The 19,083-nt window shown below is 40.2% G+C and overlaps 3 protein-coding genes, 1 non-coding gene and 1 pseudogene across 4 annotated transcripts; 2 read left to right on the top strand and 3 right to left on the bottom strand.

Moving 5' to 3' along the window:
- Window positions 1–605: 605 nt before the first annotated feature.
- Window positions 606–711, top strand: LOC131222450 (small nucleolar RNA R71). Its single transcript, XR_009160055.1, has one exon. It is a non-coding gene; the product is annotated as a small nucleolar RNA R71 (small nucleolar RNA).
- Window positions 712–8,954: 8,243 nt separating this feature from the next.
- On the bottom strand, window positions 8,955–9,843 carry LOC131237297 (receptor-like serine/threonine-protein kinase SD1-6). The gene is made up of 3 exons (XM_058235001.1): window positions 9,620–9,843; window positions 9,371–9,521; window positions 8,955–9,282 (listed from the first exon to the last, which is right to left on the bottom strand). The coding sequence occupies exons 1-3, from the start codon at window positions 9,706–9,708 to the stop codon at window positions 8,974–8,976; spliced, it is 549 nt and encodes a 182-aa protein (XP_058090984.1). The 5' UTR covers window positions 9,709–9,843; the 3' UTR covers window positions 8,955–8,973.
- Window positions 9,844–9,969: 126 nt separating this feature from the next.
- Window positions 9,970–11,601, bottom strand: LOC131223985 (G-type lectin S-receptor-like serine/threonine-protein kinase At1g67520). Its single transcript, XM_058219602.1, has 4 exons — window positions 11,471–11,601; window positions 10,996–11,126; window positions 10,690–10,901; window positions 9,970–10,194 (listed from the first exon to the last, which is right to left on the bottom strand). Exons 1-4 carry the CDS (start codon window positions 11,599–11,601, stop codon window positions 9,970–9,972), a joined length of 699 nt encoding a protein of 232 aa, XP_058075585.1.
- A 373-nt stretch (window positions 11,602–11,974) lies between these two features.
- Window positions 11,975–13,019, top strand: LOC131223916 (small ribosomal subunit protein uS14-like; annotated as a pseudogene).
- A 1,096-nt stretch (window positions 13,020–14,115) lies between these two features.
- Window positions 14,116–15,678, bottom strand: LOC131223851 (G-type lectin S-receptor-like serine/threonine-protein kinase At1g11300). Its single transcript, XM_058219411.1, has one exon. It carries the CDS (start codon window positions 15,676–15,678, stop codon window positions 14,350–14,352), a length of 1,329 nt encoding a protein of 442 aa, XP_058075394.1. The 3' UTR covers window positions 14,116–14,349.
- Between the last annotated feature and the right edge of the window lie 3,405 nt (window positions 15,679–19,083).

The raw sequence follows: 19,083 nt of genomic DNA, 5'->3' as shown, positions 1-19,083 counted from the left end.
CGCATTGCTTGAGCCAAGTTCTTGTATGGAATTTTAAACCGGTTCCTCTTGAGGTTTTACTTGATTTGGATTTTGATTGAAGAAACCTGGAGGAGTAGCCGTTTGTCCATCCCTCCAACTAAAGTTTGGATGATTTTTCCACCAGGATTGTATGTATTGGAGTTAGGTCTAGTAAAAGGTCTTTGATAGTTGTTTACGGCATTAGCTTGTTCATTCAATACTCCTCGAAGGTGGGTATTGTAGGACAATTTTCAGTTGTATGAATGTTGCAATCACAGATGCCGCAAACAATTTCATTAACCTTATCCTTCTTTCCTTCCATGGCATCAACTTTCCTTATGAGTATAGTCACTTTACACTTGAGATCATCCTCTTCTTTCAAGAGATATAATCCACCTTTCTCCTTTAGTTGAGTCGGCCTAGACGTGGTGTTCGTCATTGGGTAATAGTCCCATGATTGTGTTTTTTCAGCAAGACTATCGAGGTAACCCCATACCTCGTCCCCATCTTTCTCAAAGATCTCTCCATGACACCTCGTCTCGACCTTTTGCCTCATGGAAGATGTCAGTCCATCATAGAAAAAATTTGTAATGCGCCACGTTTCAAATCCGTGTTGTGGGCATGAATTGACCAAATCTTTGAACCTTTCCCAACATTGGAAGAATGTTTCATCTTCCTTTTGGGCAAAGTTCATGATTGCTTTTCGAGGGTAATCGTTTTATGATGTGGGAAGAATTTTTTATGAATTCCCTACATGTCGTTCCATGTGCTAATGGATCTGGGACGTAGTGAATGTAACCACGCCTTAACCTTCTCTTTTAAGGAAAAAGGAAAGAGTTTCACTAATTGTATCCTCGGATACATTAGGAAAACATAATGTAACTATAATCTCATCGAACTCTTTCAAATGTAAATATGGACTCTCTGATTCAAGTCCATGGAATTTGGGAAAGAGTTGGATAACTCCTGGCTTGATGTCCATTTGTCCTGTGTTTTCAGAGAAAATCATGCATGAGGGCATACTCACTCCCACCGGTTGTAGATAATCTTGTAAAGTACGAGGCGGGGTGCACGATGCACCTCATTCTCATCTTGGGTATCCTCCACCCTTAGTGGAAGTAAAGGAGGTTGGTCTTGATCATAACTTGATTAACTCGGGAAATTTCGAGCGGTGCCTAGTCTGTGATGGATAATCAACCCCTCAACCAATCCTCCTTGATCAAGAGACGTCGAGTGTTGTCACGGCCCCACTTGGGCATGAAACACTCACAACCCTCAACTAAAAACCTAATCCTAAGGAAGGAAAAGAAAATCTAGAAAGAAAGAGAGAGTTGAAAAGAAATTACCAAATTGGAGTCCTAAGTTAAGACCTGCAAAATAAAACAAAAATAAGTTAGATTCTAAAAAAGAGAAGAACAATCCTTTAAAAGAAAAATAGCAGTACTGATTTCTAAAAGAAGGAATTCCTAAAAGAAAGTGGAAATTTCTAAAATAAATTAGGAAAGTCTTAAACTAGAAGGTAAATTACTAAAAGAAAACTGAAAAATAGAAAGTAGAGAAAGAGCTTACCGAATTAGAGATTTCTATCTTAAAGGCCTACAAAATAGGAAGGTTAGTTTCTAAACAAAAATTCTAAAAATAAATTAGGAAACAAAATTAGATTCTAAAAGAGTTAAAATTAGAAAGTAACAAAAGAGGAAAGTTTCTAAAAATAAACTACTTCCTAAAAATAGAAAAATACTAAAATTAAAAATTTCAACCCTAATTCTAAAAAGTAGAAAAAGAGAGATTAGGAAGGAATTACCAATTTAGAAACTTACGTCCGGATCCTATAAAACAGGAAAACAAGTTGGTTCTAGAAATCAAAATAAAAGTCTACAACTAAAGTTAGTCAAATTCTAATCTTAAATTAATTCTAAACCTAATTAATTTCAGAAAATCGCAACTGTCAGTCCCCGGCAATGGCGCTAAAAACTTGTTCACTCCCCAAGTATAGGGTTGTGATGTAGTAATAAACTCGGTAAGACCGAGGTCGAATCCACATGGACTGATACCTGTACGTTATCTGAAACCAAGTAGAACTAGAACTAGATTAGGATGTGATCTAAACCAAATAGAATTTAATGAATAATTGTGGAATAATTATCGAAAACTTAAGGAATTCAGAGGAAGGAAACTAGAGATTTAGAGGATCCACTTGTAGAGATCAGGGAGATCTTATGCCTGCATCAAGAATTATTGAATTTAAACTGAACTTCCTCTGATATAATTTTAAAGAGATGAAAGGTATATGAATTAGAATGGATTCCATCACCACACCATGCCCAGGAGACAAAGTTAACAAAAGAATTAAACTAATTACCAACCAATCATCATGCCATGAAGGTCAGGAAGGGTACTATCATCCATACCATGCCCAGGAGACGATGGTGAGCAACAGGGCTTCCTGACGTCATAAACATCAAGGGAAAAGGAAATATTCAAAGCCATCGTAGACTCGTTATAATTTTAGTTACAACAGACCATAAAAAAAACTAAAAACAATTCCTCAATCAACTAAAATCACATTCAGTTTATGAATTTTAAATTAAAGGCACAAAGTAGGATCTCCCATCTTGCTACAGGCTTCACCTCTTAGCCCTAGCTAAGAGGTTTAGCCACACATGAATGGGCTAAGTCTTAAAAAAATAAAAGAAATATAAAGGAAAAGAAGAAGCAAAACTAGGCTGCTTCACTTCTCTCTCTCCGTTCCTCAGCTTTTTTTTTCTTTTCTTCTTCTTTTCTTTCGTTCCTTCTAAGCCCAGCCGATCCCCCAGTGAATGCTTCCTCCCTTCTCTTTATAGGATTCCGGCAGTGGTGGCTGAGTCGAGCACCGAATTCTCCTTCGCAGTCTGTTTGCAACAGAGCCGGACTCCCTGTTTACGCCAAAAAAAGAAATAAGGCCTTGCATCTGTGATGACTGGTGGGCCTAGGATTGATGTTGGACGAGAAATCCGACCCGTCCATTAGTTTCCCCTCGAAAAACCAGTGAAACCTGATTGGTTTTGGATCTGCTTCATGGTGAACCACGAATTAGTTCAATTCACCGTCAGTTTTCCGATTGGACGGTCGAAATCCAATTAAAGCTATCTTCTGCAATTCCACCACCTAGGCGAGGGAGGTAGGGCCCGTGGGAGTCCACTGGACGGTCCAGATCGGACCGATCACTTCAAAGGGTGGCCCACAACAATCCACCGCAGGCTCTGTTGCGAAACAGAGCCTGCGCGTTGTGGCGCTGTGATGGTCGGCGGACCACTTTTTGATGCCCGGTGTAGAATCCACTCCGACCATTCGATTCTCGTCGAAAAACCAATTGGAAATGGCTAGTTTTTTATTAGAATCGGTGTGGCCCACGTCGTTTTCTATTCCCCCGTCCATTCTGCGATTGACGGTTGGGAACATGCGTACGCTTGCATGGTGGAAAAAGGAAACCTAGGCGTTGGTCTTGGCCGCCTCCTGAGACACTTTAACGGTTCAGATCATCTAAACGGATGATGAGTGGGGCCCACAAGGATCAACCGTCGGTCGGCGTGGAAGACGCTGGCTAATTTTGAGTTTCTTTTTGAAGAAGAGACGGTCCCTGTGTTGCCATGCACGTCTTAGTGCAAAAAGTGTACTATGTACACTTTATGATGATTATGAGAAATCCACACCATCCATCTTGTTCCCCATTTCATTTGAGCCGTGGGGGCCGAAGTTAAAGAGTATCCGGACAGCGGGTGGGCCCCAAATCAGGGTTTTATGGGCTGATCTGTTAGTTCAGCCACTTTCACGAGGATCCAATGGCTGAAATTTGACGTGTACGGTTAGTTTTTGGTCCTCGAGCCATGTATAAAGTTTCGAGCCAAACAGATGATGGAAACCCAGTGATCTTGCATTCTGGCTGACTTTCAGGCCGCTTGAGCTTCAGTTTCTCAATTTTCGCGGATCCCTGGCATGTAATTCCGTCGATCTTGGTCCCCTGGAGTCCGTCCCTTGCCTTGGTGCATTCTGAACGTTAAATCCGTGCTTTTAGCATCCCGATCTAGTCCCAGCTCAATTCACCTCGCAACACAAACATGATTAAAATGGGTATCCGGACATAACCGATTCGAAAACCCAGACCGAAAGGGTCCAAACCGGACCCGACCCGATTTGGGATGTAAATCTCTCTCTAAACAAAAGTTTTATATACCGCCTAGGCTTTACGTTCGGTGCCAAAAAACTCTGCCCAATGTACACCTGAGCCCCTCAACTCTATCTCTCTATCTCTCTCTATCTCTCTCTATATCTATCTCTCTATTTCTGTTGAAGAAGAAGGCAAGAAGAAGGCTAAGTAGATGTCCTGTGGTAGATCAAATCCTTCTCTTTCTGCCGTTGGGTTTTGGAGCTTAGATTTCTCTGTTGGAGAGAGATATATATTGAGAAATGATCTATAGTTGTGTATGCAAGAGAGAAAGAGGGAAAGAGAAAGAGAGTCGCAGCAGGTATTGATCGAAGAAGGGTGTACGAAGCGGATCAGCTGGTGTAACATGCATTAGCAAGTTCTGTGGGTCTGATCACGAGGTATGTTTTATATCCAAATCATCCATTCATTTGGCGATCTCATTTTAAGGCTTGAGACAAAAAATAAGACAGATCTAACCATCAACTGGACCACATTGCAAAAACTAGTGGGAGATTGAACGTCTACCATTGAAACCCTTTTCAGGGTCACAGAAGTTTTGGATAATATAAAATTTGTTTTTCCTCTTCATTCAGGTATGTGTGACCTTATGAAATTTATTTTTCTTTTTTCAATCAGGTACTTGTGAACTTATGAACAGATTGGATGTAAAATAAATGTTACGGTGGGCCTACAAATTTTTTAACAGTGAAAATCATTATCTCCGCCACTATTTATGGTGTGGTCCAGATGATCTTTGAATATGATTCATTTTTTGGATAATGCTCTAAAATGATCTCTAAAAATAGATGAACGGTGTAGATATAATAAATACATCACTGTGGGGCCCATGTAACTTTGATCTCCTTTGAACCATTCTCACAACTCAGAGCTCGAGGAGCATTCGTGCTGTCTTCGCACGACACGTACTTAGAGCAGCTAGACAGTTGATGCCAGCTACAGGCTAGCTACATATAGGCAACGGGCTTTACTTTTATAAAGCTTCTTCAAGAAGCTATGTGGCAGGTGTAAAGCCTATTTAAGAAGCTATCTATATGTTTTTATCTCTCTGAGTAAACCATGTGGGGCCTATCTTAAACATTTTAGTTTATCCACACCGTCCATCAGTTTTTTCAGATCATTTTAGGGGTTGATGCTAAATTTTAAATATATTCAATAATCAAGTATATCGCACCATAGAAGATTGAGAATAATGATTTCCACTCCATTGAAAGAAATGAATGAACCGAATCTTACCCAAATCGATCTGACTCGGTTTGTCTGACCGAGTCAAACTCGGACCGATTCAGGCCAGCAGGAGTTCGGATTGATTCAGGTTAGATGACCTATACTCGGTCCCAGATCGGATCGGGTTCAGGTCATGCCCTGCAAATTTCAAACCGAGTCGAGTTGGACCTAATCCGATCCGACTCGGTCCGATGCCCAACTCTAGTTACCGATGATCTTTTGTTTGCGTCAAGCAGGAAAATGTACGCTGTTGCAATCTAACTAACGGTATCATTACACACCGTAACTGCTGACTATATGGACCAATGACGATAAGCGTTGTATTAAAATGACGAAATTACTCTAAGTGTACTTTAAGATTAACTTACAAAAACTTAATGGATCCCGCCTCAAAAGCATTGTAGGGCGTGGCCAGGTGGGTGGGATCCCTTATCATGGGGCCTTATATCCATGCCGTACGCCTGTTTTGAACACTCGTTTTAGGGAATTATCCTAAAAATTAAGCAAATCCAAATATAAGGTGGACCATAATACAGGAAAAATATGTAATCTACTGTTAAAAATTTCTCATGGGCAACAAAAGTTTTGGATTTGTAACCTTATCAACAGGTTGGATGGTAAATAAACACTCCGGTAGTCCCCATGAAAATTTTAATGGTGAGGATTTGATCACGACTGTTTCCTGTAGTATGGTCTACCTAAGATTTGGATCTACTTCATTTCTGAGATCAAGCCTAAAATGAGCTGTCTAAATGGATTGACGGTGTGGATGCAAGGAACATGCATCACAGTGGGCATTCGCAAGCAGGCAATCTTTTTGAGGTGCAGATTCCAAATCCCCACATAGAGCATAAACTTCACAAAGATCTTGTGGTTGCGACCAAATGCTGTTGTCATCGGATCTTCCTTCTCTTAATACAAGGTTCCCATTATCCAAGAGCTTGATGCCTGTATTTCTTGCGTCGGAACCTGAAGCTCCTATGACAACGGAGCTCCCTTCCCCGTCCAAAATCACCAAATTCCCATTAGTGTCGATTGTAAGAGCTGTACTAATTGAATAGGCGAGTGGCCTTTCTCTGTTAGCAACCCATACTGTTGTTTGTCACGCGATCTTGTAATACCATATTCCAACGTAGCGGTTAGCGGTAAGGCCAGGATTAAAGAATCCTAATATGAATATCTCACTTTCAGAAATTAGCCTTTCCCAGCCGACATCCCTTATTAATTGGCCCTGCGATAAGGTAACTACTGCGTGGGAGAATCCTGTGCAAAATAAGAAGAAGATCACTGCGATGGGAAAAACAAGGAACCCATTGATACTTCTGTCGTGACCCATCGGCAATTGGAGTGGAACCAACAATCGGATTCCTAAGGTTGTTCTCGTTGACCAAGGGCAATTGTGATTTTGTAGCCAACAATAATTCGACTAGTTCAACAGCAACAGATGCACTAGAAGAGTAGGTTACAGAGAACAAGCAAGCAGAGAAGTTGGAAGAAGAAAGTTGTATGAGATGTCTTTGAATTTCAAACATGAATAATAGATTTGAAAAAGAAATATCAGTTGGAGAAGAAAACGAGCTTGCGTAACTTATTCAACCGTGGACTTTTTGGATGCCTGGAGCTATATGTCCTTGGAAAACAAGGGTTCTAGCAAGGAAGTCATTTTTTATTTTTATTTTTATTTATTTATTTATTTTGTGAAACCGAAGTCAAGGAGAGCCGAAATGGGTGAATTTCAGGATCTGCACCAAACGAGAGAATGAAATTTCAACGAAACCCTCTTCCTTGAGTGTCTAATTCATAAACTGATGACTTGTAGGAGTCTTATGCGACTCGACGTGGTCCAACTCAGGCTTGATCTGGTTCAGCACCATAAGTCACCATAGTTATAAAACTCACTGACTCGTCTCAAAACCCAATCAAGTCAACTTGGCACTGCAAGATTTCGAGCTGAGTCCTTAGGAAACTTGATCTTGAGACTGACTTGGCCCAGACCTGGGATGATTTCTTGAGGCAACTCGGAAACTCGGTTGCCTCAACGCAAATCATGGTGACTCGTGCTTTGTCACTCGCCTCGTAAAATTAGTATTCATTAAAAATGGAAATACACACCATTAGGATACAGAATTCTTTGTTATTAGTTTTCTTATTTTATAATATTTACATGAAAATTAAATATTTTAAATATTCTTTATAAGTACAAATTATATAATAATTTATACTTAGAAAATATTGAGTCGAGTCGAGTTTTTGAGTTGTCTCAAACCGAATGGATCCAAATTCGAGTTTTTAGCTGTTTACGGGTTCTTCCACACCTCCGGGTCCAACATGATTAGTTCACATTTTTGAAATTAGTTGCCAAATAGTCAAGAAGAGAAATGTCAGGGAAAGACACTCAAGGAAGTATGAGGAATGAGGAGGGAAACTAACATATCCACTTAAGAATCTGAGCCGCTTGATCGTGTGTTAAGTTCATAAAAAGAATTCCTTCGGTGTGCGTTCACATGATTGGCCCTCAGCCCAAAAATCAGGCCCATCCAAAACTTAGGTGGGTCGCACCACAGGCAATCATAGGAGAGGGACTCCAATGGTAGAAACCTTCCATGTGCCATCCAACCCGTTCATTAGGTACGGCCCAACAGGATGAAGGTACTTAACAAATATTAGTCCAAGCCAAAACTCAGGTGCCCAACATCACCTGAAATTGGAAGTTTCGGTGTGTGATTTAACAAATTTTCCTAAAAGAACTCTGGAATGAACACGAGAGGGCGTACCTGATGGACGGAGTGATATCATACAGACATCTAGGTGGGGCAACCGAGCTAAGGACAGCTTGAGATGAACTGCTAATCATACACCAAGGCCCCAGTGGTAGTAAATCAGCCCAAGGCAAACCACTCTGTCAGGCGTTTAGATAGTCCAGTATCAGTTCCAGATTGATTAGTCGTCGAGCCTAAATATTCATCCCTGGACCCTGCCTGCAAATATTGTAAGGAAGAAAATCCAGATTGATCTAAGCCGCCCATTTCCACCATGAATTTTATCTATGAGGCCAACTCTAGTTCATTCCACATTGGAAGTCTTTATTCATTGATACTGTGTATGTTATGAAATAAACATTGTTCATTTAGTGGGCCTAATGTGTACGGCCCACTGTGAAAAATACTGTACATATGACTGTATAATAGCCTAATCAAGATCAAGCGTATCAGCAGCCTTTGTGATGGATGGAGAAGAAGACAGAATAAAGAAAATCAGACACACATGGGGAGAGATTGAAAATGCAAATTGCCGACATGTGCAAGATCTGCTTCAGTTGCTAGTGTGTGCTCGCCCAAAACTTGGTTGCTCTACCCAAAAAGTGGGTAGAGAAACTAGCATTTCCACTATGTAATGAAAATACCAATATTAATACATAAAGATCATTTTTCATACATTTCAGTACAGAGTTCTCATTCGTTTCTCCAATATCTTTATATGGGAATTACAAGAGGCGAACACAATTTACGACTATAAAAAAACGACAGTGGAAGTTAATTTTACTATCGTCCTTCCACCTCAGAAACTGTTACATCATTCAAAGAACAAGTCCTTTGTCTGCTTGTAAGTAAATTTGCATCAGTATCAATCCTCACAAAGGAAAATGCAGGTTGTTTGGGAGTAGGCAGAGAAATAGTCTCATTGCCAAGCATGGACACAACATCTGACATGGTGGGTCTGTCCGCCGCATGATCTTGCACACACAACAGCGCAACATGAATGCACCTTAATAGCTCGAATGTTGGAGATGAATCACCCAACATTGGGTCCACCAGCTCCAAAACCCTTCCTCCTTCCCACAACTCCCATGCCTGAAATATGTCCATTTCACTCAAAATGTTGCATCATGTAATCATAAAGAATTTTTTAGATAGATGTAGATTTAGTTTAGTTTCTCACATATCCAAGAAGGTTGAGATAACGGTCGGAGTGGTAGAAACTGTTGTTCTTCCTGCCGCTCAGGATCTCTAGCAGTATGACTCCGAAGCTGAAGACATCAGATTTTATTGAAAAAAGGCCCTTTACAGCATACTCGGGAGACATATAACCACTGAATTACATCATTGAACAAGTTTTAGTACCACAGAAACTATATTGAATGATGAGAAAAATGCTTGTAAAAAAACAGTTTGGATCAGATTTACTTACTATGTGCCAACAACCTTGTTTGTGTTTCCTTCAGACTCGTTGCATCTGAAGATTCGTGCCATGCCGAAATCTGATATTTTAGGGTTCATTTCACCATCCAACAGAATATTGCTGGTTTTTAGATCTCTATGAATGACTTTTAATCTGGAGTACTTATGAAGATAAAGAAGGCCTTGAGCAATCCCTTCGATGATGTGGACGCGTTTACCCCAATGCAGTAGTGCTTTTTTAATAGGATCTGGCACGGATACATTACCAAATGTGCATGTAAGAGGGCATATATTTTTTGGTGCATTTGGTACTTAGCTTATCCATCAGAAAGAATAGAAACATTAATAAAACTGAAAGTTTTAATGTGACAAACCAAAGAGGAAGGAATCCAAGCTTTTATTAGGCATATACTCATAGATCAGTATCTTTTCATCTCTTTCAATACTGCAACCAAAGAGTCTAACAAGATTCATATGTTGTAGTTTCGCAATTAGTATAATCTCGTTTTTGAATTCTTCAAGTCCTTGTCCTGAACTTCTTGAAAGTCTTTTTACTGCTATTTCTTGTCCCCCCAATAGCTTCCCCTGAAATAGCCATCTACATTTATTACATTCCCTTTCAAATTATATGAGTCTAATCTGATATTCTTCATAAGCATAGGTTTGAACATCTTCTACTCAAATATCAAGAAGGAAGTTTTATGCGCAAACACTCCAAAAATTTCGTCAAAGAATTCTGTAAGGCTCAGTGTATTTGTGGATGTCATGATGTATAGAGCGGCCCCTCTACATGATAGCATATTCAAGCCAGGATGTAAGTAATCCTGTATGTGCCTATAGGGTACAAGTGCCACTGTGGTAGACTTGGGAGAGATCTGGACCATTCATAAGGCAGGGTACACCATGAACATGATTTCGACAAAAAATTAGAGTGCTCCACTGAATAACTGGGCAGCAAGCATATTCTCCTTAAACATAGATGGTTGTTCTTAAAACCATCCATTTTCCTAATGTGCATACCACATATGGATTGTAGCTGAATGATTCTAGCATGTTAATGCTTTCCTATCTATGTATTACCTTGTAAACAGGGCCAAATCCGCCCTGACCCAGCTCATTTGCCGCAGAGAAATTATCTGTAGCAGCTGATATGGTGGCAAAACTGAATAATTTCAAATCCGAATCATTAGTCCCATTTCTTCTGAGGTTATTTGCATCTCTAAATTTGTTGGCAGCTGCTATATTTCTACCCAACTCAAACAGTAGTACTTCCTGACTGGTTTCTCTTTGCGCTGGTTCAGAATGTAGGAAACACAAACAAGCTCTCTATTATCAATCAATTGGCATGTATGTCGTGATAGTTCACTAAAGAGAGTGTCAGATTACCTTGAAGTCTGAGCTTTCGCCTCCGTCGATAACATATGAAGGCAGCCAAGAGAAAACTAGATCCCAGGAGAATACTGATCGCTACAACTAGTACCACGAGAGGTGGCTTTAGTCGTTTCTTCTTTCGCAAACTGGCATTTTCTATACGTCCAGAAAATGGAGAAAATACATGAGAGAGAGAGAGAGAGAGAGAGAGAGAGAGAGAGAGAGTTTTGATCTAAATTGAATTAGGAGAGGAGAGGAGATTAAGGAGCAGTATAATATAAGGGTGGTTCAGAGAGTTGTATAACTATATTGCCAAAACAGCCACAAGCCAGATAGCTTTAAGCTACTAAAAGTTATGCTGGATCTCTTGAACCCCAACATTATTAAGTCTGCAATGTTCTCAGACCTGAATCTTGTCGGGTTTCGGAGCAGCAAATCAAACTTTTGTGGATCTTGAGCTCTTGAACCCAATATCAGATAGCTCTAATACCGCTCACGAAGACCGGAGAGCTCAGGCCCCAAACATCTTATTGGGGCCCACGAGCTTCGATTCCATTTGCATTGGAATATTAACCTCGACAGCTCTAATACCATTTGATGTGGATCCTGAGCTCTTTCCATCTCCTAGTGTAAGGGCCCATTTATTTTCCGAATTAATGGTAAAGTTATTTAAGTGAATCATTATTACTATTTCACAATGTTTGTGTTTGTTCGGACAAATAATACAAAATATAAATCGACAATCAGATACAGATGTAACAGGGGACACATAAATGCATTTGTATCCGTTATAATTTTACAATACAAAATTCCCCTCCATAAAATTTTTATATGGATAAAACAAACAATAAAAGCACTGTGAATATTATAGTTAAATGCACTTCATGTCACTTTTCAAGTAAAACAATTTGTAATCATTACTTAGTTTCTTTACTACAGTAATTGGTAAAACAAACATGCCCTTAATTTTTTTATATCATATTCTGATGAAATAATGAAAGGTTAGATTGTTCTGAGATTGAAAATGAACGCCCTAATTAGACCAATATCAAAGATGAATTATTAAATTTGAATTATGCTAAAGATGAATAGTTAGATTGGACCGATATCAAAGATGAATGGTTTGATTGGCTTATTTTATTGATCAATGACCCCATTGGGCTAATATCAAAGATAAATAGTCTGATTGAATATATCACTGTAAGGTATGAATGGTTTGATTGATTTGATATCGATGATTAATATTCCATATTGAAGATGAACCATTCAATTAAATCTAATGAAGTTTCTCATCTTCGATATCATACCGTTGATAATCAATATCAACACAATCATACCATGATCATCAATGCAATTGGGTCATTGAATTTTAATAGCAGCCCAATTATACCACTCACATCTGGTTATTCATCTCTTTATAGCATTGAAATTAGACCATGCATGTGACTTGAAATAATTAGGACATTGATTTTCAATATCAGCCTAATCAAAATATCAGTCCAATCAAGCCATTGATTTTCAATATTGGCCCAATCAGACTCTTCATCTAAAAGTTCAAAATAATCGCACAATTCATATTTAGTGTCAATCTAATTGGACCATTCTTTAATTTTGGAGAAAACCAAACCGTTTATCTTTGATTCAGGTTCAATTGACTTTTCATCGCTGGTATTGTTCAAATCAGACCATTTGTCTTTGACATTAGTCAAATCAGACTGATGATTTTCTATGTCAGCCTAATCGAACCAATCAAGGGCAAAGACTACCAACAATCTTGTGAGCCCACCTATCATTACAAATCAAAGGTGCGATCCATCCAGATTTAGACTGTCGAAGGTAGGGCTTGGAACTGCAACGAGAGAAGATAGGCCACACCAACGTCTGAAACTCTTATCCGAAGAATTACTACCTTAGATCTTGTGCTTGCCCGGTGGGTCCGTGGAAACACACATGGGTTGATCCGGAAGTATGGGCATATGTGCTGCAGGCAGTGCTTCTGCACCAATGCCAAGGAAATTGGCTTCATCAAGTATTGCTAAGTGAATCACTCGGGATGCAGCATGCAATTGAGGAAGAGGAGTCAGCATTTGCTTTTATATATTCCTTCTCCGTTTGATTACAGATGTCTCTGAAATAGGTATAGATAGGAACATTGGTTATTTGCTTTTACTGATGTGCTACCAATCTTAAACCAAATTTCTGGATGTAATTTTTCAAAGACACTATTAGCATGATTCCTCCACTTACCTGAAAAAAAAAAAAAAGAAAAAAAAAGAAAAAAGAATAAAAGAAAAAAAGAAAGGTAGCCTGCTCGACGCAGATTTGGCCGAAGCTTAACCTTCTAACTTGGCCCCCATGGGCACGCCAAGGCCTTGCATGCATGGCCAAGTCCACTTTCGGGTCCAGATTGGGTTCAAGTCAGTTTAGCCAGACCTGACCTAGGCCGATGCCTGACTATGCATGCACATGTGCTATATCCTACAAATATCTCATTCCAATATTTTGTTAGGCAACATCTTGCACGGAGACGGCTAATTTCGTTCCTCTAAAATGTCATGTTCAAAGTAACTAAAAGGAAATTAACTGACAAAGAAATGAAAAATAAAATTAATCCTGCTACACCAACAGTAGTTGTCAACCACAACACATTATATCAGCTTATTACTACTCACTAACAAAGAAAGTTTATAGTGAAAGGTTTGGATGATTGAAAATGGAAAACATGAACAAGTGGGACACTTCCTTTAACGTTTGAGAAAGACATAAGATCATCATGGTTAAACAAAAAAAAATCAATTGTGAATGTTTTTTTTTTTTTTTTTTCATAATTCAGTTCACTCATGTATCCAAACGAGCCCCAACTAAGCAAAGGACTCAAAAATCAATTGTGAATGTTTAGAATGATGAATTTTGCAATCAATTGAAGATCAAAAGGTGTTTAAATCATTCATTTGAAAATTGAAAAAACATGTATGGAACGATGGCCATACTTCCCACCCATTGAGACAATTGGTCGACTGAAGGAATAACATCACCATTTTTTAAAATCATTATCATCATATCATGGAATCATAATAGCAACGAATTCGGGTCAATTACGTGAATCATGTTCCTCTTTTTTCACTCTATCAACGGCCATGACTTTAGTTAACCCATAGGTCACAAGTCCTTTCTTCCTACTATTTTTGTTCAATAAAATACCAAAAGTAGATTGAGTCGTTCAATTCTGGAAAATTGCTGGAAATCTTTGTAAAACATGGATTCTTATCTATCAAACATAGCCTAAATACTCATGATATACTTCAGCTGATAGCATTTCACTCCAAAATGTTCTGATGATGAGTTTTTTTTAATTTTTTTAATTCGATTTTACTTGATGAAAATTCCAAGAAGCAGGAAAACAGACTCACCAAGTTCAGAGTTGGCAAGACGAATGTAAAGCACCTCTCCTCCGGAAGAGAATTCCTGTATATCGATCAAACCATCGACCCATATCATACATCCAATCCCGCTAACATATGCGTAGGCAACACAGGAGCAGTTCTTCAAACACTCAGCTTCACATCCTTTCGCATCACGAAGGCTCAACCAATCGGCAAAATCTGGCAATTTCACCCTTTCCATCTTTAAAAACCCATCACCTTCCCCATCCATCATACTACTATAATTTCCAGGTTTCTCACATTGTAACTGAGTTCTCCTCACACACCCAACTGACCAGTTCCCCTTCCCCCACTCTTCAGCCGACTCGGGTTGGAACCCTATCAAACATGCACAAATCGGCGATTTTGAGGGGTTGCAGCTTCCGAAAGACCCACACATTCCATAAACATCGCACTGACTGATGGATTGCCACCAGCTAAGAGACCAGTCCTTACTATCTTCCCTTAACATCAGTCCCTTCACCATTCCAGACCAATCTACCAGAACCCTTACAATGATAGATGAGAAATCGTGTGTTAAGTACATTATTCGTTCATCCCTATCAGTTTCAAGGATGAATCCGTTGAGGTAGACAGAATGCATTTTGGGTATCCCCACGAATAACTGCCCGTTCCATTGTCCACTTCTCCAAATTCGACGGGACTCATTGTAGAGAAAAGCTTGTGGCACTTTCTGCCGTTCAAGGCCTAAAGAAAACTTCCCTGGCGCCGGATCGTCTTCGCTCTTCCACGACGTTAAGGACCGTTTCTTGCCCGTCTCTAGATAAACACCAATCATCATCTTTGGCATTAGTGTGTCTGTAGGATGATCAAAGCTTTGCCATAAGGTTCTTTCTCGACCATTGGCTGAAGCTCCTTCGGCCAAAATGAGGTTAGAATCTAAGAGCATTGCAGTGGAGTTCTTTAAGGTGGTGGAAATGGTTGATGACCATAGAGTGTTTCCACTTCCATCAAGGATCACGAGATTTCCATCACCCCCAACCGATAGGATGCCAGAAGAATCCGTAAGTGGGTTTTCTCTATTAGCCACCCATACGACCGTTTGGACCTGAATATTCGTGTACCATATCCCAACATAGCGGTTTTTCGTGGTACCTGGGCTGAAGAACCCTAATTCAAAGTTTCTGTTTTCGGAAACTAACGTTTGGCCATCTTTGAGAGATTGGTTTTGGGATAGGAAGTGAAGTGAAGTGCAAGATGGGGAGAGAAATAAGGAGAAGAGAAAAATAAAGAGTGAAAAAACAAGAACCCTCATCCTGAGATTCTACAAGAGATTTAAGGTCTTTGGAGCGTACGCTTGTGGTGTTATATCTGTTATCTATCTATTCCTTCGTTTATTATATCATATGAATTTGCGAGGAGTTCCATGAAATAGCACTCGTGTGGAAATGGAAGCTGATTGCCTGCGAAAGCCTTTCGCATGAAGTCCCCACGCTCGGAATCACGGTGGGGCCCACCGTGATGTTTGTGAGAAATAGACTCCGTCCATTCGTTTGGCCAGATCATTTTAGACATGAGATGAAAAATGAGGTGCATCCAAAACTCAAGAATGCCACTCGAGAGGCAAAACTGGGTAAAGAAATGGCCACCGTTGAAACCTTCCACGACCCCACCTTGATGTATATGCCATAAAATCCGCTTATAAGGTTATCCCCACTGGGATGGACTGAAAACGCAAAAAACTTGGCCTGATACAAAAGCTTCGTAGAGAAATGAATATTTCAACGGTTGTTGTTCCCCACGGTTTCATCTCGTGTGTCCCACTCGAGTTTTTGATCACCTCATTTTTTGATACATGTCCTAAAATGAGCTAAAAAATCGGATGAACAGAGTGGATATCTGATAAAATTCACGCTGGGTCCTGGGCCAGGACTCCTGGAAACGGCTTTCCCAGGAAATCCACGTCCCGTGGAAACCTTGTATCGGCGAATCGCTACTGTACATGCCGTCTGTTTTCCATCTAACCCATCCACAGGACCACAGCCATAAATGATTCAATGGACAAACGTCACATAGTTCTTAGAACCCTCTCCGTCAAATTGGTGGGTCCCAGTGGCGGCTAGAAGAGAAAATGGGCTATGGTCATGCGGCGCGGCTTTGATGATCACTGGATCCACCGAAGTGTGTAGTTTCCCTGGCCGTTGGGCCTACCGTGGTCTACGTGCCTCATATCCACACGGTACATTCGTTTTGAAAAATATTTTATGGCATGATCCCAAAATGAAGCAGATCCAAATATCAGGTGGTCTATAGTGCAGGAAACAGTGGTAATCAACCATTAAAAACTTTTCGTGGGCCACAAAAAGTCCTGGATCAAGATGATATTTGTGTGGTCTTTTCATTCAGGCCTCTGTGACCTTATCAATTGGTTGGATGTAAGATAAAAATTCCGGTGGCCCCGTGAAGGTTTTAATGGTGAGGACTCAATCAAAACTGTTTTTCCTGTGGTATGATCCACCTAAGATTTAGATATACTTCATTGTTAGATTCATGCCCTAAAATGAGCTTTTAAAATAGAAGGATGCTGTAGATGTAAGTAAAATACATCACAGTAGGCCCAACAGTCAGGGATTCACCAAGCTCAGTAGATCCAAGGATCCACCAAACTGCGCCCCTGAGTACCGAATTGACTTTAGGCCGACTCACAGCGATGATGGTGGACAGGGGTAGAGTTGGGCAACGGTCCGGGTCGGACCGGATCTTGCCTAATCCGATCAGATTCGACGTCGCAGTAGCTTAATCCGTACTCGATCAGATCTGAGCCAAGTTCGTCTGTGCAACTTTTTCACAAACACTTGAACGGCATGTTCAAAATTTACTAGTTTGAAATGTTTTTTTTTTTTTAAATAAATGAATTTACTAGTTGTTTTCTTCTTCTTTTTACCACAGCTTCAACACAACAAACGAGTTTGCACAAACTAACATGCATCCAATTCATATATATATATATATATATATATATATATATATATATATATATATTCTACCAAATTCTGGTACATAAAAGGTCCATGCAAACTCACGGTCTGGCAAGATTAGTGGGGCAATGAGCGACCACATGTACAGCCTTGTAGTGACCCACTCCGTGCAAATTCGGACCTGCACTGAAGTCCAACCAACGTCCATCAATTGTGAGCTACCTAAATTCGAGTTGCTCCACCCCATGAGAAGCATGGCCGAGTACATGCTCCACCTTGTGAGAAGCATGGCTGAGTACATACCTTCCTTGCCACTCGCTACACTCGTTGAGTCATTTCGTCAAACACTTGGTGAGCAACATCAATATCAAAGTATGTTAAGTCATTTCATCAAAACACTTGGTGAGCAGCATCAATATCAAAGTAACCAAGTCACCGAACTAGATCGATCTGAGTCAAGTCGAGCTAGGGCCAGCTCGACTGGGCTCGAACTCAGCTTCTAACCTAGCCGAATCAAGCTTTTTTCGAGTCCAGTCGCGCGAGCTAACTGAGCTAGCTCGATTCGTGTACCCCCCTAATGGTGGATAAGCTGGATGTTTGTGAGAAATCCACCCCCTTCATCCATTTTTCCAGCTCATTTTAGAACATAATAAAATTAATGATGATGATTCAATACTTAAGTGGGGCACACAAAGGGATATGTGGGGAAAGAAATGTCCACCATTGAAATCTTCCAAGGCCCTACCTTGATGTTTATCTTCCATCTAAACTATTCATATGGTCATTATCACGTGGATGAACGTTTCAACGGTCGTCACTCAACTCCTACATTTTCCTCTGGTGATGCCCTCTTGGGTTACTTTCAGGAAATCTGCGTCCCTTCATTTTTCAACTCATGCGAATTTTAGCCAAACCAATAAAAACAGTTGGGTCGCACCACGGAACTGTCAGTATCAGCCGCGCACTAGGAAGAGGCTTACCTTACGGATTACGTCCGGGCAGAGGCTTTGTGGGGCCGACCGAGCTATGCCATTCATTCATTTTTCCACGTCATTTTATAGTATGACATCTGTAATTAAGTAGATCCAAACCTCAAGTGGACCACACTGCAGGAAGTAGCGGTGGTGATAATGATACGCGGATCCTTGACCAGGTGTTGAAACTGTTGTGAGTCTACCACCGCGGCAAAGAGTAAGGACCCATGTAAACCTTCTTGATGGTGTGCAATGCCTAACTTGTTTTGAACAAGCCATCAATTAACCGACACCCAGAAACCAGACCATTCCTAAATTAAGGTGGGCTACACTAAAAGTAATTTTAGAGGTTTTGGACATGGTTTTACATGATGTAACCATCTAGGTTTTGGATAGGTCTTGAAGGAGAGCACAATGGGTTTCACATTATGGACTGATTTGATGTCATGAAAACATCACAGTAGAACATAATCTGAAATGCATGATGAACAGAAAATATTGGCTGCTGATATTGACAGTGGGAAACAGCTCACAGTCAACTTCACGGCCCATTACAGGACCCTAAAGAAGATGACTGGCTCTGATCGTCTGACTGCTTCTTCAGCTGGTCCCAGTGGGGTCAAACATGCTGGTAAGCTTGAGATGCAACTTAGGCGAGAGGGAGTGGTGGTTCACTCAGTTCAACTAACTGAAGCCTTAGTTATCAGGAACGGTTGGATCATTAGCTTTACTATGGTTAGCAGTGGTTTGTGTTAAATAAAATAATAA

Source organism: Magnolia sinica, chromosome 1 (genome assembly GCF_029962835.1).
Source record: "Magnolia sinica isolate HGM2019 chromosome 1, MsV1, whole genome shotgun sequence".
Lineage (NCBI taxonomy): Eukaryota > Viridiplantae > Streptophyta > Magnoliopsida > Magnoliales > Magnoliaceae > Magnolia > Magnolia sinica.
The sequence above is the reverse complement of the archived record's forward strand: the minus strand, read 5'-3'. Positions and strand labels throughout refer to the sequence as shown.